At 38.8% G+C, this 26,223-nt stretch overlaps 1 protein-coding gene across 6 annotated transcripts in view; it reads left to right on the top strand.

The window, feature by feature from the left end:
- SUGCT (succinyl-CoA:glutarate-CoA transferase) overlaps window positions 1-26,223 on the top strand; it is a 747,336-nt gene that overhangs the window by 300,345 nt on the left and 420,768 nt on the right. For 5 of the 6 annotated variants that reach the window (XM_073008940.1, XM_073008938.1, XM_073008942.1 and 2 more), the window contains one exon: window positions 23,168-23,239. The exons of the other annotated variant lie outside the window; for it this stretch is intronic. In XM_073008940.1, coding sequence (XP_072865041.1) covers window positions 23,168-23,239 — 72 coding nt within the window. The remainder of the gene's footprint in view (window positions 1-23,167; window positions 23,240-26,223) is intronic. 6 annotated transcript variants of the gene reach the window in all.

Here is a 26,223-nt window from a genome sequence, read left to right as displayed (position 1 = left end):
CATTTCTTCTAGATTTTCCAGTTTATTTGCGTAGAGGTGTTTATAGTATTCTCTGATGGTAGTTTGTATTTCTGTGGGGTCGGTGATGATATCCCCTTTATCATTTTTAATTGCGTCGATTTGATTCTTCTCTCTTTTCTTCTTTATTAGTCTTGCTAGTGGTCTGTCAATTTTGTTGACCTTTTCAAAAAACCATCTCCCGGATTCATTGATTTTTTGGAGGGTTTTTTGTGTCTCTATCTCCTTCAGTTCTGCTCTGATCTTAGTTATTTCTTGCCTTCTGCTAGCTTTTGAATGTGTTTGCTCTTGCTTCTCTAGTTGTTTTAATTGCGATGTTAGAGTGTCAATTTTAGATCTTTCCTGCTTTCTCTTGTGTGCATTTAGTGCTATAAATTTCCCTCTACACACTGCTTTAAATGTGTCCCAGAGATTCTGGTATGTTGTATCTTTGTTCTCGTTGGTTTCAAAGAATATCTTTATTTCTGCCTTCATTTCGTTATGTACCCAGTAGTCATTCAGGAGCAGGTTGTTCAGTTTCCATGTAGTTGAGCGGTTTTGATTGAGTTTCTTACTCCTGAGTTCTAGTTTGATTGCACTGTGGTCTGAAAGACAGTTTGTTATAATTTCTGTTCTTGTACATTTGCTGAGGAGTGCTTTACTTCCAATTACGTGGTCAATTTTGGAGTAAGTACGATGTGGTGCTGAGAAGAATGTATATTCTGTTGATTTGGGGTGGAGAGTTCTATAGATGTCTATTAGGTCTGCTTGCTGCAGAGATGAGTTCAATTCCTGGATATCCTTGTTAACTTTCTGTCTCGTTGATCTGTCTAATGTTGACAGTGGAGTGTTGAGGTCTCCCATTATTATTGTATGGGAGTCTAAGTCTCTTTGTAAGTCTCTAAGGACTTGCTTTATGAATCTGGGTGCTCCTGTAGTGGGTGCATATATATTTAGGATAGTTAGCTCTTCCTGTTGAATTGATCCCTTTACCATTATGTAATGGCTTTCTGTGTCTCTTTTGATCTTTGATGGTTTAAAGTCTGTTTTATCAGAGACTAGGATTGCAACTCCTGCTTTTTTTGTTTTCCATTTGCTTGGTAGATCTTCCTCCATCCCTTTATTTTGAGCCTATGTATGTCTCTGCATGTGAGATGGGTCTCCTGAATACAGCAGACTGATGGGTCTTGACTCTTTATCCAGTTTGCCAGTCTGTGTCTTTTAATTGGAGCATTTAGTCCATTTACATTTAAGGTTAAGATTGTTATGTGTGAACTTGATCCTGCCATTATGATATTAACTGGTTATTTTGCTCGTTAGTTGATGCAGTTTCTTCCAAGCCTTGATGGTCTTTACATTTTGGCATGTTTTTGCAATGGCTGGTACCGGTTGTTCCTTTCCATGTTTAGTGCTTCCTTCAGGGTCTCTTGTAAGGCAGGCCTAGTGGTGACAAAATCTCTAAGCATTTGCTTATCTGTAAAGGATTTTATTTCTCCTTCACTTATGAAACTTAGTTTGGCTGGATATAAAATTCTGGGTTTAAAATTCTTTTCTTTAAGAATGTTGAATATTGGCCCCCACTCTCTTCTGGCTTGAAGAGTTTCTGCTGAGAGATCTGCTGTTAGTCTGATGGGCTTCCCTTTGTGTGTGACTCGACCTTTCTCTCTGGCTGCCCTTAAGATTTTTTCCTTCATTTCAACTTTGGTGAATCTGGCAATTATGTGTCTTGGAGTTGCTCTTCTCGAGGAGTATCTTTGTGGCGTTCTCTGTATTTCCTGGATTTGAATGTTGGCCTGCCCTACTAGGTTGGGGAAGTTCTCCTGGATGATATCCTGAAGAGTGTTTTCCAACTTGGTTCCATTTCCCCCCTCACTTTCTTTTTTTTTTTTTTTTTTTTTTTTTTGAGACGGAGTCTCACTCTGTCGCCCAGGCTGGAGTGCAGTGGCGCAATCTCAGCTCACTGCAAGCTCCGCCTCCCGGGTTCACGCCATTCTCCTGCCTCAGCCTGCCGAGTAGCTGGGACTACAGGCGCCCGCCACTGCGCCCGGCTAATTTTTTTTTTTATTTTTAGTAGAGACGGGGTTTCACCATGGTCTCGATCTCCTGACCTTGTGATCCGCCCGCCTCGGCCTCCCAAAGTGCTGGGATTACAGGCGTGAGCCACCGCGCCCGGCTTCCCCCCTCACTTTCAGGCACCCCAATCAGACGTAGATTTGGTCTTTTTACATAATCCCATACTTCTTGCAGGCTTTGTTCATTTCTTTTTCTTCTTTTTTCTTTTGGTTTCTCTTCTTGCTTCATTTCATTCATTTGATCCTCAATCGCTGACATTCTTTCTTCCAGTTGATCGAGTTGGTTACTGAAGCTTGTGCATTTGTCACGTATTTCTCGTGTCATGGTTTTCATCTCTTTCATTTCGTTTATGACCTTCTCTGCATTAATTACTCTAGTCATCAATTCTTCCACTTTTTTTTCAAGATTTTTAGTTTCTTTGCGCTGGGTACGTAATTCCTCCTTTAGCTCTGAGAAATTTGATGGACTGAAGCCTTCTTCTCTCATCTCGTCGAAGTCATTCTCCGTCCAGCTTTGATCCATTGCTGGCGATGAGCTGCGCTCCTTTGCCGGGGGAGATGCACTCTTATTTTTTGAATTTCCAGGTTTTCTGCCCTGCTTTTTCCCCATCTTTGTGGTTTTATCTGCCTCTGGTCTTTGATGATGGTGACGTACTGATGGGGTTTTGGTGTAGGTGTCCTTCCTGTTTGATAGTTTTCCTTCTAACAGTCAGGACCCTCAGCTGTAGGTCTGTTGGAGATTGCTTGAGGTCCACTCCAGACCCTGTTTGCCTGGGTATCAGCAGCAGAGGCTGCAGAAGATAGAATATTTCTGAACAGCGAGTGTACCTGTCTGATTCTTGCTTTGGAAGCTTCCTCTCAGGGATGTACTCCACCCTGTGAGGTGTGGGGTGTCAGACTGCCCCTAGTGGGGGATGTCTCCCAGTTGGGCTACTCAGGGGTCAGGGACCCACTTGAGCAGGGAGTCTGTCCCTTCTCAGATCTCAACCTCCGTGTTGGGAGATCCACTGCTCTCTTCAAAGCTGTCAGACAGAGTCGTTTGCGTGTGCAGAGCCTTCTGCTGCGTTTGTTATTGTTTGCTGTGCCCTGTCCACAGAGGTGGAGTCTACAGAGACAGGCAGGTTTCCTTGAGCTGGTGTGAGCTCCAACCAGTTCGAGCTTCCCAGCAGCTTTGTTTACCTACTTCAGTCTCAGCAATGGCGGGCGCCCCTCCCCCAGCCTCACTGCTGCCTTGCCGGTAGATCACAGACTGCTGTGCTAGCAATGAGGGAGGCTCCGTGGGTGTGGGACCCTCCCGGCCAGGTGTGGGATATGATCTCCTGGTGTGCCTGTTTGCTTAAAGCACAGTATTGGGGTGGGAGTTACCTGATTTTCCAGGTGTTGTGTGTCTCAGTTCCCCTGGCTAGGAAAAGGGATTCCCTTCCCCCTTGCGCTTCCCAGGTGAGGCAATGCCTCGCCCTGCTTCAGCTCTCGCTGGTCGGGCTGCAGCAGCTGACCAGCACCGATCGTCTGGCACTCCCCAGTGAGATGAACCCAGTACTTCAGTTGAAAATGCAGAAATCACCGGTCTTCTGTGTCGCTCGCGCTGGGAGTTGGAGACTGGAGCTGTTCCTATTCGGCCATCTTGCTCCGCCCCCCATAATTGGATTTTTAAAAATTTAGATCCCATGTATTGAGATGATGCAATATTTTTCTTTCTGTGTATGACTTATTTCACTTAGCATGATATCCTCCAGGCTCATCTAAGTTGTGGCATTTGGCAAGTTCTTGTTCTTTTTTAAAAGCTGAACAATATAATATTTTGTGTAGGTACTACAATTTCTTTATCTATTTGCTTATCAATGAACATTAGATTGTTTCCTTATTTGGCTATTGTGACTAATGCTGCAATGAACATGGGAGTGTAGATATCGTTACAAGATGGTGATTTCATTTCCTTTGGGTATATGCTCAGAAGAGGGATTACTGGGTCATATGCTAGTTCTATTTTTAATTTTTAAAGAAATGTCCATACTGCTTTTCATAACAGCTGTAGCAATCTATATTTTCACCAGTGGTATACAAGAGTTCTCCTTCGTCCATACTCTTACCAACATTTGTTTTCTTTTGACATTTTGATAGTAGCTATCTCAGTGGGTGTAAGGCAGTATCTCATAGTGGTTTCAGTTTGCATTTTCCTGATGGTTAATGATTTTGAGCACCTTTTAATGTACATGTTGGCTATTTTTATGTCTTTGGAGAAATATCTGTTCAAGCCTTTTGTCTTCTAAAAATCAGGTTGTTTTCCATTATTGAGTTGTGTGAGCTCTTTATAAATTTTAGATCTTATCTCCTTATCAGATATATGGTTTGCATAGATTGTTTTCTCAATCTGTAAGTTGCTGGTCTGTTTTGTTTATTGTTTCCTTTGCTATGCAGAATCTTTTAAGTTTGATGTAGTCTAATTTATTTATTTTTGCTTTTGGGGCCTTAGTTTTTGGTGTGATATCACACAAACTACTGCCTATGTTCTCTTCTAGAGTTTTAGAGTTTCTGATCTTATATTTAGGTCTTATACCGATTTTCAGTTTATTTTTTTGAGGGATAAGATAATGGCCTGTGGGCCGGGAACTGTGGCTAATGCCTGTAATCCTAGCACTTTGGGAGGCTGAGGTGGGCGGATCACTGGAGGTCAGAAGTTCGAGACCAGCCTGGCCAACATGGTGAAACCCTATAAAATAAATACAAAAATTCGCCGGGTGTGGTGGCATATGCCCATAAATCCCAGCTACTTAGGAGACTGAGGCATGAGAATCTCTTGAACCCAGGAGACATAGGTTACAGTGAGCCAGGATCACAGCACTACATTCCAGCCTGAGCAACAGGGTGAGACTTTGTCTCAAAAAAGATAATGGCCTGTGGATACTGAATTACCTGACACTATTTATTGAAGAGACTATCCTTTCCCCATTTTGTCTTCTCTGTGCCCTTGGGGAAAATTAGTTGAAAGCATATGTTTGGTATTATTCAGTATTTCTGAGCTGTCTATATTTTCCACTGGTCTGTGTGTCTGTTTTTAAGGAAGTATCCTAGTGTTTTGATTACTATAGATTAGTAATATAATTATAAATCAGGAAGCGTGATGCTTCCAACTTTGTTTTCCTTCTCAGAATTGTTTTGGCTATTTGGGGTGTTTTATGGTTCCATATGAATTTTAGTATTTTTTTTTTTCTATTTCTGTGAAGAATGTCATTGGGATTTTGATAGGAATTTTATTGAATCTATAGATTGCTTTGGGTAGCATGTACATTTTAACAATATTCATTATTCTATCCATGAGCATAGGCTATATTTTCTTTTATTCTGTTTTCAATTTCTTTAAGCAGCATTTTACAATTTTCAGTGTAGAGTTCTTTCACTGCCTTTGTTAAATTTTTTCCTAAATATTTTGTTGTTTTTCGTGCTATTGTAAATTTGTAAATTATTGTAAATTGTAAACTCTTTAAAGGTCAGTTTGTATTTTATTGGCATTCTCAGCATTGGTTCTATTTAGATATTTTATTTTTTATGCTGTCATAAATGGGATTTTTAAAATTTCTTTTTAATTTGTTATTTGTGTATAAAATGCTGATAGTTTTTGTTTGTTGATTTTATATCCTACAGTTTTACTGAATTTGTGTATTAGTTGTAATAGTTTCTTTTAAGTGGAATCATTGTTGTTTTTTCTTCTCCCATATAGGATTATGTTATCTGCAGATAGAACTATTTTTACTTCCTCTGTTGTGATGTGGATGTCTTTTATTTCTTTTTCTTGTCTGTTTTTTCTAGTGCTTTCAGTACTATGTTGAATAGAAGTGATGAGATTGGGCATCCTTGCCTTGTTTTGGATCTTAGTGGAAAACATCCAGTTTTTCCCAATTGATTATAATTTTACCTATGGGTTTTTCAAAAGGGAAGTGACTTTTATTATGTTGAGGAATTTTTCTTCTGTAGATTTCCTCATTTTTGAAGGACATTTTTGCTGACATAGTATTCTTGGTTAGAATTTTTCTTTCAGCACTTTCAATACATTATCCTATTCCCTTCTGATCTGTGAGGTTCCTGCTGAACAAACCCACTGATAGTCTTATGGAGACTCTCTTGTACATAATGAGTCAATTTTATCTTGCTGCTTTCAAAATTCTCCTTGGCCAGGTGCAGTGGCTTTCACCTGTAATTCCAGGACTTTGGGAGGCCGAGGTGGGCGGATCATGAGGTCAGGAGTTCAAGACCAGGACGACCAATATGGTGAAACCTCATCTCTACTAAAAACACAAAAATTAGCTGGGTGTGGTGGTGGGCACCTGTAATCCCAGCTACTCGGGAGACCAAGGCAGGAGAATTGCTTGAACCCAGGAGATGGATGTTGCAGTGAGCCGAGATTATGCCACTGCACTCCAGCCTGGGTGACAGAGTGAGACTCCCTCTCAGAAAAATCAAAATTCTCCTTTTGTCTTATCCTTTCTCCTCTTGTCTTGTCTTGTGTCCTTTTGTACAATTTGATTTCAATGTATTCCAGTGTAGATTGCTTTGTGTTTATTTTAGTTCATGAGTTTTGGGCTTCTTGAATATGGATGTCTATTTCCTTCCCTGAATTTGGGAAGTTTTTAACCATTATTTCTTCAAATAAGTACTTTATCCTTTCTCTCTCTCTCTCCTTCTTCTTTGTGAACTTCTATAATGTGCATATGGATCCACTTGATGGTATTCTATAAGTCCCTAGGCTTTATTCTCTTTTTCCATTCTTTTTTCTTTTTGCTCCCTTGATGGGATAATTTACAATGACCCATCTTTGAGTTTGCTGAATCTTTCTTATGCTTGATCAAGTCTGCTATTGACTCTCTGTAGTCAATTTTCCAATTCAGGGATTGTTTTCTTCAGGTCCAAAATGTCTGGTTCTTCATTATGTGTTCTGTTTCCTTGTAGAGCTTCTCACTTTGTTTATGTATCATTTTCCTGAGGCCATTGAACATCCTTACGATGATTATTTTGAATTATTTGTCAGGTAATTGATATGCCTCTGCTTCTTTAGGTTGGTTTGTTGAAATTTATTCTGGTCCTTTGATTGGGTCATGTTTTCTTGTTTTTTTTTTTTTTTGTTTTTGTTTTTTTTTGTCTTATAACTTATTGTTGATATCCACATGTTTTGAAAAGTATGTGACATACAATTGAGATTCACAAGATGTAAGATGCCATTAGGAATGAGGCAGTTGCTTAGTCTATATCTCTATTTCTATTTTGTAGTCTGGTCTGAGTTTTAGTCTTTGTTAGTCTTTCAGACTTTACTTATTAAGTTGAATGTGGCCATCTCATCTCCACCTTCCTATTTCCTTTTGAATCTTCAAGCTGATGCAGTTGATTTGTGCCAAGTAAACCTACTGGCTGGCATGGAAATGATGCTCACACTATTCTATTCAACCAGAGAAGAGGAATGCTCAGTTGCATGATGTATAGAGCTGCTTCTTTAAGATGTTTGGGGTGGAATAGAAATTAAACATATCTAATGTAATTGGGATGAAGAATTATAGTATTTGGGGAGGCATGCAAAGATAAATTATTTTCAGCACATTCTGTTATTGTGCATAAAAATATTTACATATTTTCCACCTTTATTTATAGAATAGGAATCCCAGAGAAACTGAAATATAACAATTACTCACACAGACAAATGAACTCTAAAATAAAACAGAATTTCTTGGCTACCTTGATCTTTTAACTGTTATAACCTGTTATAATAACTTTGGGGTGGGCATATGCATACCACATATGTTATCATAAGTGGTTTTAGAGATCTGGAAATAATTCTTGCTTTCTTCACCTTGTGACCTACTAGGATGACTTACTAAATTTTTTTCGTGTTGTTTTGGAGGAATGTTCCCATTTATTCTGCTGTTAACTTACTTTGGAAGGGATAGCTTCCTAATTGGTCTAAATTTTGTTGCAAACCTTACATAACACTCTTATGACCTTAGTCATGGTAGATGTGCCCGTGTGAGTCCAATTCTTTTGAGTAACTAATGATTGAAAGGTATGTACAGAATACTATTCAGATAGTATCTTGTTTTTTCTTGTATTTCATAGAGTTCATTGGTTGAGGTACATTTGGAGACCTTAAACTTCTCGCAATTTATCATGGTTCCTTCTGTTGAATAAACCTGGCCCTATTTTTTTCTCCTCTTACAGTCACACACAGAATGGTCTAATGTTTTTTTCACTGGCAGATTTAGGCTAAACTTCATATCCAGATTCATGGGGACTTGAGAAGAAAGAACTAAAACCATGCTTGTGTCTGTGATCTTTTACCTTCTAATTATTAGTTTCTCAAGAAGAGAATTAGTCATGTAGTCTTTAAGTATTGTGGCTTATAATATAGTTCTTTCTAATCACATAGTAGTAATTTATCCTTGTGGTATCTATCTTAATCTCACATGCATTTTAGATGCCTTGAGTTAGGCTTCCAGGCCTGATCATCCAGTACAAGAAGTGAGTCCTATAAAGAACAAGTCCAGACCCTGGAATATGGCAGTCTCATCAAGGTCCTGCCTGGTGCTTGTTGCCTGCTACCTTTTCCATTACGTTTTTCAGTTATAAATGTCTGTACATTTATCAGATAGAGCCTTCCCCTGTGCTTTGTCTGACCCTGGAGTTGACTTGTTTTAATACTTGGTTACTCCATGAGAATTTCACCTGCTGCTGTGGGTCAGCAGGACCCTCCCATAAGGACTCATTTTCTGCTGAATGAGCCGAGTAGCCATTCACACTTCCCATAGTTTGCCAAGCCAAAAGATGTTTTGAGAGTCTGTATACTTTAGATTCCAACCCTCTCTACAGGAACCCAAATTTGGATGGCAAATAGATGTTATTATCAGTGTATATCCCATTACTTGGTAGTAGCTATGTGAAAAGGGTACAAAGGCTGACCCTGTATACTTCAAGGCCAACTTTTGGGCATGGTAAGAAGAATGAGAAGTACCTAATAAGAAGGACTGAGGTCCTCGTTGTTCCTACTATAGGACATACCTATAAATCCTGATAGATGTATATTCAGCATCTCACTTTAACTAATATTCACCCTTAAAGTTGGGTGATCATCTGTGAGGAAGAGGAAGGAAGTTTGTTTGGGGAATCTATTCTTAGCATGCTTGCCTTTTTCAGTTGGTCCTTATCTTTGATTCCCTGAAACTCTCCTCTATTTTATGCTTACAGTTTTGCCACCAAGCCTTATAATGTCTCGTATTTCCTGAATTGCCTAGATTGCTGTGACACATTGACATTGATTTAAAAAATGTATTGGGTTCTAATATCCCAGACACTGTCTTAGATGCTTAACTAACTAGCACCTTGAACTAGCATTTAAGTTGCTCTTATCTGACATTCAGCCACCTGCCCTCCCCAGAGATCACTCTCCATGCTTGCTCTGCCTTTGTTCAATGGCTTGGGCTTCTGCTTTTGCCTATATTCTCTGAGTTTCTCATTGCATTAACTGTCTGGTTCCTGTCCCTCCACCCTTTGCCTTGCTATCACAATTCCTTATATGAGAGTGGTGCTGAGTTTCTGAGCACCACTATGAGTTCCTCATCCTCATAGCTGGGATCCTGCAGCCTGTGACTCTCTGTATGTCTTTTGGGCCATTTAACTACTGTGAGTTTCAAGACTTTTGCTATCAAAATTTTTCATCTCCCATACGCCATACTTTGTCTTGCTGACTGCATTCTTTTCTTTCTTTCTTTCTTTCTTTTTTTTTTTTTGAGATGGAGTCTTGCTCTGTTACCCAGTCTGGAGTGCAGTGGTACAATCTCAGCTCACTGGAAACTTTGCCTCCTGGGTTCAAGCAATTCTCCTGCCTCAGCCTCCCGAGTAGCTGGACTACAGGTGCATGCCACCACACCCAGCTAATTTTTGTATTTTTAGTAGAGACAGGGTTTTGTCATGCTGACCAGGCTGGTCTCAAACTCCTGAGCTCAGGTGTTCCTCCCACCTCTACCTCCCAAAGTGCTGCGATTACAGGCTTGAGACACCATACTCATCCATGACTGCTTCCTAGTACCACACTTGTTCAAATTTTACATACTCTGGGATGAAACTCTGCTGTCATCTGGGCCTGTACTCTAATGCCACTTTAGGTCTAGTGGGCGGGCCTACTTTCAGGGCCTTCCCCAATCTCTGTCTCACTATGTATGCCCTGTGTTTTGTCATTGATAAATCCAGAGATATGATGAACAGATATGCTTGGGAAACTTGATTGGCAATACACTATATAAGCTGATTTAGAATATTTTTATTGTAACTATAGTTACTATTTTTTTCTAGCTTGATTCTTTGCTTGTAGGTAGTGAAATGTGGTGACAGCTTGACTAAAACTCTGTTCTATAAATGCCTTTAGTCTGAGGTAAATGTAGGCTTTGTCAGAAATGATATTTTCATATATGGTACATAGATGGTACAGAACTGTGATTGTTGTAACATGTTTGAGATACAACAAAGAGTACTTAAAAATATTTCATATGCTCAAGGAATTTTTACCTTGGGTTGTTCCTGAAAAATCAGTATGGTCCCTTGTCTAGCATTTTTTTGTGTAGTTTCTATAAAGCGGTAGCTGCTTTTGGTAAGCTATCAAAATAATCTGGCTTAGTATTTTTTGGAATTTTTACCTTTGGGTGTTCCTGAAAAATCAATATGGTCTCTTGTCTAGCATTTTTTGCATAGTTTCTATGAAGCAGTAGCTGCTTTTGGTAGGCTGTTCAAAATAATCTGGTTTAGCATTCTTTATAATACAGTTAGTTCAGTTTTCTTAAAATCAGTTTTTGGCCTATATTCCTCCGGAAGAAAAACTCTATGTGTCATTTTACCTTGTGCCCAAGATACATGATAACTGCCTTCTTGAATAACAGCAGGCTTTCTTCATAAAAAGTTTTCTTTATAAGAAAAATAATATCCATTGACAACATGTAAATAATAGAAAATATTTGAGGCAGTTGCCCATTTCCCTCCTTGTCATTACCTCCACACCTAGTATCAGAAATGGGGTGATTGAAAATCCTAGATATGTTGGATTGGAAGTAAAATTTAATTTGTTTGAGGAACCTCAAGGATATATGTGAGCATTCCAACTTCCTATTATGGAATTAGCAAAACCTAGCCTGGATCTGGGGCAGGAAATCATCAGTATTTAATGTTGCTTTCAAGGCTACTCTAGAATTACGTAATTCAAAGCAAGGGCTTATATTTAGCAATGAGCTCTCAACATAGTTTGTTCCACGTAAAAATTGTCCTGCCAATGCCAAATTGGTAGTAGGTGAAGTTGGAGACTCCAGAGCTCGTCTACCATTTGTGGCATTGTTCCATCCATAGATGACACTGTTCTTGATTTGTAAGCAGTCTGTGCCTCGTTGCCATCTGGCTCAGCCCAGTTCCAGTGCCATAAGGTGAACTGAACTGTCAGCGGTAGGAAATACTGCTCTATGTTTGTCATGATGTACTAGCACAGACCCAGAAGTCAATAACTGCTTGGCATTCCAGAAAACATTCTCATGGCAGTGAGTTAAACTTCATGGAATGTCTTTTTCCAGTGGATGATGAAGTCATTTAGCAATGGTTACCTTTTGTGGAAGAAAATCTCGTTAAAAAGTAAGTAGCCCTAGGAAGGCTTGAAGTTTATGCTCTTGTTTTGAAGTAGACATACTACTAATTTTTTGTATTTTATTTAGGACAGGGAAAATACTAGATGCACTGATAAAGTAACTTAAGAAGATAACACAGGAACTTCTAGTTGTACATTTTTTCTTTTCCCACTTGATTATATGATATATTGTGTTGACATGGGCTTCTGAAACCCCTATGTTTTCATCTTTAGTCAGCTTTATAATTAGGATGTCATCAAATGAGGCTAACATGCCTGGAAGCCTGGAAAGCAAAGTCCCTGGGAAGGAGTAGAAACTTCCAGGAGCAGCAGAAATTCTCAATTGACCTTCTCAATTCCCCGCCTTCACATCTGCTCCACAGTCTGCACTTCTGTATCTTATGTCTCAGGGGTGGTCACATCTTCTGTGTGGAGCTGCTCTAAATAGAGAAACTACACACCGAACCTCCATTCGCTTCTCCTTTTGTATCTCCTAGTTTGATCATGAAGTTCTTTAGTTTTGTTGTGTCATCAAATTCCCTGACCCATCATTATTTTCTCAGTCTTGAAAAAGATCTCCCTCTCCAGGAGAGGAGGTTTACCATGATGAGCATGTGATGAAAATGTGCATTTGTGTTTGGTTTCCCTATCAGTGAATCTTGTTGTGCCTGAATGTACACAGCTCCTAGTGAGAAGGATGTCTTTCTTCAGGAGTAATACAATCTGGTCTCCTGTGAGGCAAGGCTTGGTTTTGGCCTTGTCCTTTAAAAATTCTAGACACTTGCCCTTGCTGCTGTCTCCCCACATCATTTCGTTCAGAAGCAAATGTTTCTTTCCTTCTGAGGCTTGAATTTCTTACTGGAGACACACTCCAGTCCTGACTGTTCACAGCCCAATTCACTGCTTATGGTTTGAGCTCTCCCTGTGATAAAAAAATCTGCTAGTGGTGTGTGTACACTACATGTTATCACTTGGTTTGCTTTCTTTTAGGCAACCAACAGAATGAAGAGAAGAGAAGGAGGAGTGATTTGCAGGGTCAGTGAGGGCCTGGGAGTCAGGACCTAAGGGCTTAGAATTCACTGAAGAGTTCCTTTCTTGTGGGACCAAGTATAGTAGTATCTATGTATATACTACTGTATATACATAGAAAGTATATATATAGAAATTGTGTATACACACACACACACATACATATATATATATATATATATAGAGAGAGAGAGAGAGAGAGAGAGAGTGTTGCTGCTGTCTCATAGCAGCAATTATTTTATGTACTTCACACTGGATCTCTAGGCATAACCTGAACCCGCCTCACTTCTGTAATCACTGATTGAAGCATTTTACATTCTAACCATCCATCGTCTCTTGTTCTTTCACCTTACTTATTCAACGACTCCTGTCATGACTACTCCTAGACCTCATCAGGACTTCTGACCCACTGACACACCTCCCCATGCCTAGTCATAATCTCCTCCTATCTTTACCACTTTCTCCCTTATACAGCTAGTCCGTTGCTCATTGCTCAGTAATATTCTGGCTAACTTTCCTACACATATATCTTTTTGTCATATCCATCTGGCAACACCCTAAAGCTAGTGAATGTAAATATACTTTAGTCTATGTCTGGATAACTGAGAGATGATGGAGAAAGTCACTCGGTTGGGCTCTCAGAATGTCAGTATCCCAGTTGTGTTCACTGGTCCCGGTGCTCTGCCACTGTCTTCAGTGATACGTCAGAACTTCTCTACTCTTTTTTAGTCTTTCATTCTCCTATCTCCCCAATCTTCTCTCAGTTAATAAGAAGGTAGAAGCATCCAGTGGGAACTTCCTGAGTCCTCCTCAACATGGGACCTCCATCTGCAGCCATGCTCACGCTGTGCTTTCAGTCCGTGCTCATCCCTGTGCTTTACAACCAGACTGCTCAGACAGATGTCTGCATGTGCTCGCTCCCTTTCCTTAACAGTTATGGAGTCCGTGATTCACTCCAAACTGCATTCTGTTCTCATGATGACACCAGACACCTCTTGCTGATGTAATGGAAGTCTACTTTGTAGGCATTCTTTAGTCCTCATCTTACTCTCTGAGTACTTCTCTTCGGCCTGGATTTCAAATGGGAGAGGCCTTCAGACTCCTCACCTAACTCCCTTTTTTTCCTGCTCGGCAGTGTGAACTTTCTTCCTAAATGATTTGGTCCATGTGATGACTTCAATTATAGATAATAAGCAAATGAGTCAAGTTTTTTGTTTGTTTGTTTTTTGTTTTTTTAAGACAGATTCTTGCTCTGTTGCCCAGGCTGGAGTATAGTGACCTGATCTCAGTTTACTGCAACTTCTGCCTCCTGGGTTGAAGCAATTCTTCTGCCTCAGCCTCCCGAGTAGCTGGGACTACAGGCATGCACCACTACGCCCGGCTAATTTTTGGATTTTTAGTAGAGATGGGGTTTCGCTAATGTTGGCCAGGCTGGTCTCAAACTCCTGGACTTAAGTGATCCACCTGCCTTGGCCTCCCAAAGTGCCAGGATTACAGGAATGAGCAATTGCATCCAGCCAAGTTTTTATCCACAGTCCAGACTTTCACCTGGTACCCAAGTCTTACTCATGTGAACTTGTCACTGGACTATCCCAAAAGCTCCTTAGAAACTTAAGCATCATCCATGACACATTTTTCTCCCTTAGATTTCAACTCTCAACCATGATATTCAAGCCATTACCAAGTCAGTAAATTTTACCATCTCAATCTTTTTCTAGGGACTTTTCTAGGATCACTTTTCTAGGGACTCTTTCCTGGCTTCACAGCTCCCAACCAAGACAACATTAGGTCCACCTACCCTAAGATCTCATTGTTTGGGGGCCTGAGATTGGAGGATTGCTTGAAGCCAGGATTTTGAGACCAGCCTGTGCAACACAATGAGACTCCATCTGAGTAGTCCTAGCTACTCAGGAGGCTGTGTGAGGAGGATCTGTTAAGCCCAGCAGTTTGAGACTGCAGTGAGCTAGGATTATACCAGTTAGTGACAGAGAGAGACCCTGTCTCTTAAAAAAACAAAGAAACAAACAAAAATACCTCATTGGGTTTTGTACTTTTCTTTTCCAGTGCCTGTCACTGTTTATAGTTACTTATGTGAATGTTTGAGTAGTGTCTGGTACTTTATTAGAATGTATGTCTCATTTGTCTTGTCATTTTCTACCCATTCTACCCAGAGCCTAGCACATATTAAATTATAACAACAAATATTTGCCAAATACATGAATCAATGTACTTTATGAACTTAGTCAAAATAATTTTAAAGGTAATTACTGATCATTCCTATTTTAGAGATGTCAAAACTGAGACTCTTAAATTATGTAAGTTGTCTAATATCACACAGGTTAATTATTATTAAATGTCTTGGGTGGGATTCATTTTTCTATTTTATCTTCCAGGCCTTACTGGGGTAAGGTTGGCTTTTTAAGGATCTTAGTTGGACCAGACATTTTCTTCAGAGTTTCAATATGAAATTTAATATTTTTTTATTTGTGATATTAACATATGAAATAGGGCTTGATTTGAATACAAAACAAATGAAAAAAAAAAAAAATACCCTCCAGTTTAAATGAACTTAGAATGTTGAAGCAAATTTTGAAAATCATATTTTGTGTCATTAAAAACAATGCTATTTAAAAATGCTTGTGATAGGATGTTAAATGAAAAAAAAAATGCAGTCTAGAAATTAATGTATAGTAACATATTCATGTAATTGCCTGACCAGTTCTTCTTGCCCGTTGCAGAGATGGAGCCAATTTGCTGAAACAAGTGTTACAGTAGAGACAGAATTCAATAATCACAGGGCCAGAAAGTATGGGAAGTATGGGAGTATGGGAGTTTGGAAGTATGGGAGACATTTCTCAAGTCGGCCTCCCAAACAGCTTGGAGTTTAGTGATTTAAAGAGTAATTTGGCAGGCTAAGAGAGAGGGATTGGGTGCTACTGATTGGTTGGGGATGAAATCTTAGCATTGTCCAAATTATCTTAGTACTCTGAGTGAGTTTCTGGGTGGGGGTCTCAGGACTGGTTGTATTAGATCCTTCCTATGACTCACGGGTCTGGGTAGAGTTAAGTCATTCACCAGAATGCCAAAGTCTGAAAAATATCTCAAATACCAATCTTAGGAGGTTTTGACGATAGTGATGTTATCTGTAGGAGCAATTAGGAAGTCACACACCTTTTGACTTCTGAAATAGTAAATTCTTATAGAAAGGTAAGCAAGGGAACAATGCTGGTTATCATTTAACTAAGCCATGTCTTAGCAGAATTCAAGTCCCTCCTATAATGCTAATGTTGTATCCTTTCATTAGTCTTAAAAGGCAGTTTTGATCCCTGAGCAAGGAGGGCTTCTGGAAGAGACTGTAAAGTTAAAGAAGTCAGTTAGCTTGTGAAATTAGAAACAAGATGGACTCAGTTAGGTTAGATTTCACTCACTGATAATTTTTCTGTCATATTTCTCTCAAAGGTAGTTTCCTTAATAATGTAAAAGCACATACAAAGAAACTAGAAAGAGGAATGCTACTTAATAGTTGCTTCTTCTGGGTGATGATATCATGCAGTTTTTTTCCCATCTTATATTTTTCTGTACTTCCCCAATTTTCTATAGTGATAACATATTATTTTTTATTTTTTTTTTGTCTTTATATAGGACCATTTAGTGCCTTCTTTACTAGAAAAGTTGTTGATGGTAATATAGCTCATAGACTTTACCTGGGAGTTGAGACTTGCAAAATGGCTTAATTTGGTAGTTTCCAAACCTTGTTAAAAAGCTTAAAAAGTCCCAAATTCTTATAAGATGCTCATTTTTTAAAAAAATTATACTTTAAATTCTAGGGTACATGTGCACAATGTGCAGGTTTGTTACATATGTATACATCTGCCATGTTGGTGTACTGCACCCATTAACTGTCATTTACATTAGGTATATCTCCTAATGCTATCCCTCTCCCTTTCCCCCATCCCATGACAGGCCTTGGTGTATGATGTTCCCCACCCTGTGTCCAAGTGTTCTCATTGTTCAGTTCCCACCTATGAGTGAGAACATGCGGTGTTTGGTTTTCTGTCCTTGCAATACTTTGCTCAGAATGATGGTTTCCAGCTTCACCCATGTCTCTACAAAGGACACGAACTCATCCTTTTTTTATGGCTGCATAGTATTCTATGGTGTATATGTGTGGCATTTTCTTAATCCAGTCTATCATTGATGGACATTTGGGTTGGTTCTAAGTCTTTGCTATTGTGAATAGTGCCACAATAAACATATGTGTGCATGTGTCTTTATAGCAGCATGGTTTATAATCCTTTGGGTATATACCTGGTAATGGAATGGCTGGGTCAAATGGTATTTCTAGTTCTAGATCCTTGAGGAATCACCACACTGTCTTCCACAATGATTGAACTAGCTTACAGTCCCACCAACACTGTAAAAGTGTTCCTATTTCTCCATATCCTCTCCAGCACCTGTTGTTTCCTGACTTTGTAATGATTGCCATTCTAACCTGTGTGAGATGGTATCTCATTGTAGTTTTGATTTGCATTTCTCTGATGGCCAGTGATGATAAGCATTTTTTCATGTGTCTGTTGGCTACATAAATGTCTTCTTTTGAGAAGTGTCTTTTGATATCCTTCTTCCACTTTTTGATGGGGTTGTTTGATTTTTTCTTGTAAATTTGTTTAAGTTCTTCGTAGGTTCTGTATATTCGCCCTTTGTCAGATGAGTAGATTGCAAAAATTTTCTCCCATTCTGTAGGTTGTCTGTTCACTCTGATGGTAGTTTCTTTTGCTGTACAGAAGCTCTTTAGTTTAATTAGATCCCATTTGTCAATTTTGGCTTCTGTTGCCATTGCTTTTGGTGTTTTAGACATGAAGTCCTTGCCCATGCCTATGTCCTGAATGATATTGCCTAGGTTTTCTTCCAGGGTTTTTATGATTTCAGGTCTAACATTGAAGTCTTTAATCCATCTTGAATTAATTTTTGTATAAGATGTAAGGAAGGGATCCTGTTTCAGCTTTCTACATTTGGCTAGGCAGTTTTCCCAGCACCATTTATTAAATAGGGAATCCTTTCCCCTTTTCTTGTTTTTATCAGGTTTGTCAAAGATCAGATGGTTGTAGATGTGTGGTATTATTTCTGAGGGTTCTGTTCTGTTCCATTGGTCTATATCTCTGTTTTGGTTCTAGTATCTTGCTGTTTTGGTTACTAAAGCCTTGTAATATAGTTTGAAGTCAGGTAGCATGATGCCTCCAGCTTTGTTCTTTTGGGTTAGGATTGTCTTGGCAATGCAGGTTCTTTTTTGGTTCCACATGAACTTTAAAGTAGTTTTTCCAATTCTGTGAAGAAAGTCATTGGTAGCTTGATGGGGATGGCATTGAATCTATAAATTACCTTGGGTAGTATGGCCATTTTCACGATATTGATTCTTCCTTTCCATGAGCATGGATTGTTCTTCCATTTGTTTGTGTCCTCTTTTATTTTGTTGAGCAGTGGCTTGTAGTTTTCCCTGAACAGGTCTTTCACATCCGTTGTAAGTTGGATTCCTAGTTATTTGATTCTCTTTGAAGCAATTGTGAATGGGAGTTCACTCATGATTTGACTTTTTTTTTGTCTGTTATTGGTGTATAGGAATACTTGTGATTTTTGCACATTGATTTTGTATCCTGAGACTTTGCTGAAGTTGCTTATCAGCTTTAGGAGATTTTGGGCTGAGATGATGGGGTTTTCTAAATATACAGTCATGTCATCTGGAAACAGGCACGATTTGACTTTCTGTTTTCCTAATTGAATACCCTTTATTTCTTTCTCTTGCTTGATTGCCCTGGCCAGAACTTCCAACACTATGTTGAATAGGAGTGGTGAGAGAGGGCATCCCTGTCTTGTGCCAGTTTTCAAAGGGAATGCTTCCAGTTTTTGTCCTTTCAGTATGATATTGGCTGTGGGTTTGTCATAAATAGCTCTTATTATTTTGAGATACGTCCCATCAATACCAAATTTATTGAGAGTTTTTAGTATGAAGGGCTGTTGAATTTTGTTGAAGGCCTTTTCTGCATCTATTGAGATAATCATGTGGTTTTTGTCTTTGGTTCTGTTTATATGATGGGTTACGTTTATTGATTTGTGTCTGTTGAACCAGCCTTGCATCCCAGGGATGAAGCCCTCTTGATCATGGCGGATAAGCTTTCTGATATGCTGCTGGATTTGGTGCAGAAGGCAAGAAATAACTAAGATCAGAGCAGAAGTGAAGGAGATAAAGACACAAAAACCCTTCAAAAAAACAATGAATTCAGGAGCTGGTTTTTTGAAGAGATCAACAACATTGATAGACCGCTAGCAAGACTAATAAAGAAGAAAAGAGAGAAGAATCAAATAGGCACAATAAAAAATGATAAAGGGGATATCATCACCAATCCCACAGAAATACAAACTACCAACAGAGAATACTATAAACACTCTATGCAAATAAATTAGAAAGTCTAGAAGAAATGGATAAATTCCTGGACACTTACACCCTCACAAGACTAAACGAGGAAGAAGTTGAATCCCTGAATAGACCAATAACAGGCTCTGAAATTGAGGCAATAATTAATAGCCCACCAACCAAAAAAGTCCAGGACCAGACGGATTCACAGCCGAATTCTACCAGAGGTACAAAGAGGAGCTGGTACCATTCCTTCTGATACTATTCCAATCAATAGATAAAGAGGGAATCCTCCCTAACTCATTTTATGAGGTCAGCATCATCCTGATGCCAAAGCCTGGCAGAGACACAACAAAAAAAGGGAATTTTTGACCAATATCCCTGATGAACATTGATGCAGAAGTCCTCAATAACATATTATTTTTTAAAGTTCTTATTTAAAATGTGTTTATTAAATAAATACTGTAGCAGTAACAGGGAACAAATAATTTTTAAAAAGAACTCCTAATCTTACCTGAATCTTTATAAAATCTATTTGATGATCTTTAGGCTGATTGTATTCTGAGACTCAGCTGCCATGAGTTCTTCACTTTTCAATGATAATTGACTAGTTACCTTTGCTTAAAACTATTGTGCTTGCTGGTTTATTATAAAGGATATTAACAAGTGTCCACATGAAGAGATGTGTAGGGTAAGGTATAGGGAGGGGTATGCAGCTTCCATTCCCTCCCAGGGCATGCCATCCTTTAGGAACCTCTGCATTTTCAGCTATCTAGAAGCTTCTTAAACATTTTACACTTTTATATTGATAAAATATATATTTAAATATATTTTGGAGGCTGCAGGGAAACATTTGCATATCTTTACTTATGAAAAGGAAATGAACACCCCAGAAAATATAAACTTACTGGACATGTCACTGATCCAAAATTTGTAAAGCCTTTCTTCATGTTATACGTTCCAACACAGATTGTTACTTCACATTTACTTATTCATCCCCCACCTCACCCTTCTCCACAAAAAAGCAAGCAAACAACCTGTATAACTTCACAGTTGTCAATAGTTCCTTGCAATACTTCAGCTCTAAATCCTTTGTACCTCACCCACAGCTTTGTTGCAGATTTTCTTTCTGTAGTCTGAGAAACACTAATGGACTGTCTATGACACTAGCTTTACTTTTGCCCTCATGGACAAGAGAGAATGTTTAAAAGAGTTTATGTGGTATCTCCTTAATAGCATTCCTTACCAAACCAAGCAACAATGTAAATAGAATAAAACCTTGTTATAATGTATTACTTGACATCTATTTTAGCTACCATTGTGCTATCTGGAAGCAATCATTTGGTTGATTCATTAGCATTTACCTACTATTTATTAATTTCCTGACATTCTTCAGATATCATGTTAGGATGATGAAGACTGAAATGAAGACATGACCAATACAATCTCCCAGTTCCACTCAATGAGCACTGTATAAAAGAACTTTGTGATGATAGAAATATTCTCTGTCTGTGCTGGCTAATACAATAGCCACTATCCACATGTGGCTATTGAATGCTTGACATTTAGCTAGTGTGACTAGGGATCTGAATTGTTAATTGTTAATAACAGCTTTATTGGAATGTACTTCACATACCATATAATTCACCCATTTATAGTGCACAATCCAGTGATTTTTAGTGTATTCAGAGTTGTGCAAGCATCAGTCAATTTTAGAACATTTTCATTGCCCTGAAAAAAAACCCTGTATTCATTAACAATCACTCCCCATCTTCCCCCAGCTTCCACTGCTTTATGCAGCCACTAGTGTTTTTTTCTGTTTTGATGGGTTTGCCTATTTTAGTCATTTCATATAAATAGAATCACAATATTTGACCTTTAGTGACTGGCTAATTTAATTTCAATTTATTTAAATTTAATGATCACGTGTGGCTAGTGGCTACTATAATAAGCAAGTGAAGTGAAAGATCAAAGACAGATGCTTAAGAAATGCTGAAGTCTCAGGAGAAGAACATCCTGCAGAAAGGGTAGGAGCAAAACAGAGAGCTAGGAGATGAACCTGGACAGAGCCTGAAGATAAGACAGGTTCATGAAGAAGGGAATGGTTAACAGTACCAAATAATACAGAGGGGTCAAAAAGTATAGTTCAGTGTGATAGTAAGCATCCTGATGACAGAGGGCACTAGAATGTAGTCTTGGTGAGGAAGTGAGGGCAGGTGGCAATCTTATGTCATTATAGATGAAGGAAACAAAGGAACATTCAAGATAGCTTGAAAGCGGTGTCAGAATTGATCAAAATTCTGTTCAGTTGTTGTTAATGGTATTTTTATGGAGAACTGAGCCTGTATGTAGGCAGAAGAGAAGGATTCAGTGGAAATGAAGAAATTACAGATGATTAAGCAAGTTCTGGAGGATGCAGGTGGAGGTCGTCAGCCCAGGAGTAAGTCCAGTCAAGAAAAACAGTCTTTTTTTCAAAGGGAGGAGGAAGTGAAGAAAAAATAGGTGGAGATACAGCGCAGTTTTTACATAGAAAGGATGACCATTCAAATAGCTCATTTACTTTGGGGAAGTAGGAATGAGGCCTTCTGAGGGTAAAATTTGGTTCCTGTGATTTCATTGTGATCATATGTGGAGAAGGAAGTGCTAAAACATCCTCCAGTGGGGCTAGGACTGGGTGGTTAGAGTGTCTGTCGCTGTCCACAGGAACCTGTCACCAAAAAAAGGAGAGATATTTTTAGGTACATAAGCCACATGACGTCCAGAGAGATACTGATGTGTCCATTTTTGCCACTAAAATTAAAGAGTGCCCAAAATATTACATTTGAGTTCTTGAAAGAAGCGATGTAGCTCCATGAGGTCACTTTCCTTCCCTCTCCCCGTTTGTTTCCTTCCTTCCTTCCTTCCTTCCTTCCTTCCTTCCTTCCTTCCTTCCTTCCTTCCTTCCTCCCTCCCTCCCTCCCTCCCTTCCTTCCTTCCTCCTTTCCCTCCCTCCCTCCCTTCCTTCCTTCCTTCGCTTCCTTCCTTTCTCCTTCCTTTGCTTCTCCCTTTGCTTCTCCCTTCTTTCTATCTATGCTTCTTACACTTTGTAGAAACATAATGCTTCTTGCCTTATAATGCTCTTTGCCCTACAGGGAAAAAAAATGAAAATAAAACAAAAAATTCTTAATTGATCCAAACCATAATGGATATAGTATTTTATTTTGTACATTATAATGAATTTTCTTTATTTTTTTGAATCACTCTTTTTTATTTCTTTGACAAATGTTGTAACAGCGGAAGAGCTAGGAAATGCTTAGAACGATCTAAATGAAACCAACTATCCATATATAAAAGAAAAAGGGCCAGGCACGGTGGCTAATGCCTGTAATCCCAGCACTTTGGGAAGCCGATGTGGGCAGATCTTCAGCCCAGGAGTTTAAGACCAGCCTGGGCAACATATCGAGACCCCATCTCTACAAAAAGGTCAAAATTAGCTGGGCGTGGTGCCATGCACCTGTAGTCCCAGATACCCAGGAGGCTGAGGCAGGAGGATTGCTTAAACCTGGGAGGTGGAACAGTAAGCTGAGATCATGCCATTGTACTCCATCCTGGGAGCGTGGGTGACAGAGCCAGACCCTTTCATCAAATATATATATACACACACACACAGACACACACACACACATATATACATACGTGTGTGCATAGATGTGTGTGTTTGTATATAGATACATATATATTGAGAGAGAGAGATCTATTCTGTGATGATGGAAATATTCTGTCTGTGCTGGCTAATTCAATAGCCACTAGTCACATGTGGCTATTGAATGTTTGACATTTAGCTAGTGTGTATATATGTAGTATATCTTTTGCGGAAGATATACTATATATATAACTATATGAAAAAGATACAAATTAATCGTTATTGAATTAATAACATTGCTTTAGAACAAGCTTTCTATATAGATATTTTAGAAATTAAAGTAAACTTTTGTGGTCTTGTCAACATATAAATAATATTTCCCATATATTTATTTCTTTTAGGCTTTTAAAACCAAGGATGGCTATATCGTAGTTGGAGCAGGAAATAACCAGCAGTTTGCCACTGTGTGCAAGGTAATCTATAATTATTGGGATTGGTCTATGATCTTGTACAAAGCCAGGGAAAATTCAGTTTAGCCCAGGTCATAACCAACTTAGGCCCCCTGTGTTAGCACCTAAAAGTATAGGATTTTCATGCTTATAAAGGATAAGGCAGAGTCCAAATTAGCATTCTGTGTTTTTTTGTGGTATCTGACTGCATTTTAAAATGAAGAATCATAGTAGCTTAAATTGTCCTAAAACTTGACCTGCCTAGCAGTCCAAACAAAATGGGCGAAAAAAAATCATTTTTAAAGGGATTTTTAATACTGGTATTTTTTTCTTTTTTCCCCTCCCTCCTTCCCTTCCTGCCTTCCTTTCTTCCTTTCGTTCTCTACCTTCTTCTTTTACTATATCAGGTTAATTGGACCCATATATAGTTAAGCTACTCCCATATTTATTTTATTTACTACTGGAAATTTTGAAACTGTTTTTCAACTTAACCTTTATTTAATGAGTACCTTTCTGAAGAATTTGTTTCAAGGTTTTAGGAATTAAGATTATATTAAAATTGTTCCTTCTCAACAAGGCCTTAAAATAAAGGCCTTGGAATCATTTTAAGTAATTTATTCTTAGGGATATTCTAAACTTGTAGCATTTATTAGACTTAGCGATCTCGGAACACTGCAACCTCCACCTCCTTGCTTCAAGTGATTCTCCTGCCTCAGCCTCCAGAGGAGCTGGGATTACAGGTGCACATCACCATGCCTGGCTATTTTTGTGTTTTTAGTAGAGATGAGGTTTCACCATGCTGACCAGGCTGGTCTTGAACTCCTGACCTCAAGCGATCTGCCCACCTCAGCCTCCCAAAGTTCTAGGATTACAGGTGGAACCACTGCACCTGGCCTACTAGACTTTTTTTGTTTTGTTTTACTTGATGTTTATATGAGTTACCAAGACTTTGGTGTTTTGTTTTAATTTTAGAACTTAGGTATCTGTTCATTTTTTCTAGTTTTAATCCAGGGAATGTTTATTTTTATTTTTCTTAAATATATCCAAAGGCCTTACCTGTTAAGGATTTTTTTCTTTCTTTCTTTCTTTTTTTTTTTTTTTTTTTTTGAGAGACAATCAGTTTTTATACTAAATTTTACCATGAGCTTTCGGTGTTATTAAAGATGACTATGAGGGCCAGGTGCGGTGGCTCACACCTGCAATCCCAGCACTTTGACAGACCAAGAGGTGGGCAGATTGCCTGAGCTCAGGAGTTCGTGACCAGCCTGAGCAACATGGTGAAACCCAGTCTCTACTAAAATACAAACAGCCGGGCGTGGTGGCCATGCGCCTGTAGTCCCAGCTACTCAGGAAGCTGAGGTAGGAGAATTGCTTGAATCCAGGAGTCAGAGGTTGCAGCGAGCTGAGATTGCACCATGGCACTGGAGCCTAGGGACAGAGGGAGACTGTGTCTCAAAAAGAAGAAAAAAAAAAAAAAGATTCCTATGAAATCCTGAATCTCATTTACTGTAGTTAACTTATTATGTACAAAAATTATTTATTACTGTGCCTCTTTTATATGAGAAGTTAGGGAGCAGAGCTAAAAACCACAGCAAAGGGGTGGGAAGGACCATGGAAAAGGTGACAAATGGAGACAGTTCTGATTGCAGGAAGGGCTGAAACATCTGAGGTGGGAAAGAGGGGAGCCTTTTAAATGGTGACTCTGAGTAAATGTAGGGAAAATCGATTCAAACATTTGATCTGGGATCAAAGAATCTTTATTATGAACGGTCAATGTTAAAAATATGAAACATACGGAAGCTGTTGCCTGTGAAGTCATTTGCGTACTCTAACTGCAGAGATGTAAAAGCCAGTTCATTCCTATAAACGAGTACAGATTTTCTTCCTGGGCCATATGTTTTGGAGTTTTCTTTCTCCAGAAAGTGGTGGGGTTGGGGGTGGGAGGACCTGGCAGCGAAAATTACTGCTTGACATACTCTTTAGTTTTGAAAATAACTGTACTGAATTCTTTGTATTTTTGATTCATTACTGCTGATCAAGTTAACACTTTTGAACTTCCTCATAAATATCCATAAGAACAGTTTTCAACAAAGGTTCTTATTTCAAAGCAGACTATTTGTCAGAAGTTTTAGTATTGGAATATGACTTATTGTTATGGTGTGTTATAAAACATTGCTTATAAAGGAGACTATTGGAGGGCTGTAGGAATGGCACACTTGACCTTGATTTTCCCATATGAGAGTTGGGAATGATAATCCCTGTTATGAGCCATTAATCCAATGTCTGTAAAACTCTTTGAGATTCTCAGAAGATTTATGTGTACAGGATTCTTGAGTTATTTACATTATTAGCTAGGCATCCTGTGTGAATGTTGCAATCTGATTGACTTTTTCAAATCTTTGTAATTACACCCTTACATGTAAACTTGTCCTAAACACCTTGTTATCTAAGAAAAATCATCTGTTCCTTCATTCTGATGCAAGGTTTTCTTCCTTCCCAGTTATGTGTAGTGTGTGGGTTTCTTCTGGTTTTTTTTACTCATATTTATTTATTACTGAGGGCCTTGTTATTCAAACCGGGCTTATAGAAGATGGGGTTCCCAGTTCTTCACAGTGAGCCGCTCAAAACTGTTTTTTTGTCAAGTACACTCCATCAGGAAAGATGGGACAGCTTTACTTCCTGGGGAGAAATGTGGCAGTACTGTCTGTGACAAATGAATGGAATTGACTTATGCTTAGTCTCTTTCCAAAATAGAATTCATATAGTGGTGGATTGATAATTCTTGGGGAGGAGCTGTATTAGCGAGCTTTCATTGTAAGGAGTTGGATGAGAGTAAGAATGTTGGGTTCCAGTGTGAGGTTCCAGAAAATCTTCTTGTGTATAAAGTGAATCTTGTTCATAACAAGTCCTACTTAATGTTCCTTACCATGATACGGCAAAGTAAGAAAGTGAGCATATGTAAGCTATTTTAAGTCGATGGATGCCACCCCAATGGGTATTCCTATATG

The sequence above is a fragment of the Chlorocebus sabaeus genome, chromosome 21, assembly GCF_047675955.1.
Source record: "Chlorocebus sabaeus isolate Y175 chromosome 21, mChlSab1.0.hap1, whole genome shotgun sequence".
NCBI classification, from domain to species: domain Eukaryota; kingdom Metazoa; phylum Chordata; class Mammalia; order Primates; family Cercopithecidae; genus Chlorocebus; species Chlorocebus sabaeus.
Note: the sequence above shows the minus strand (reverse complement) of the source record. Positions and strands in the feature narration are given on the sequence as shown.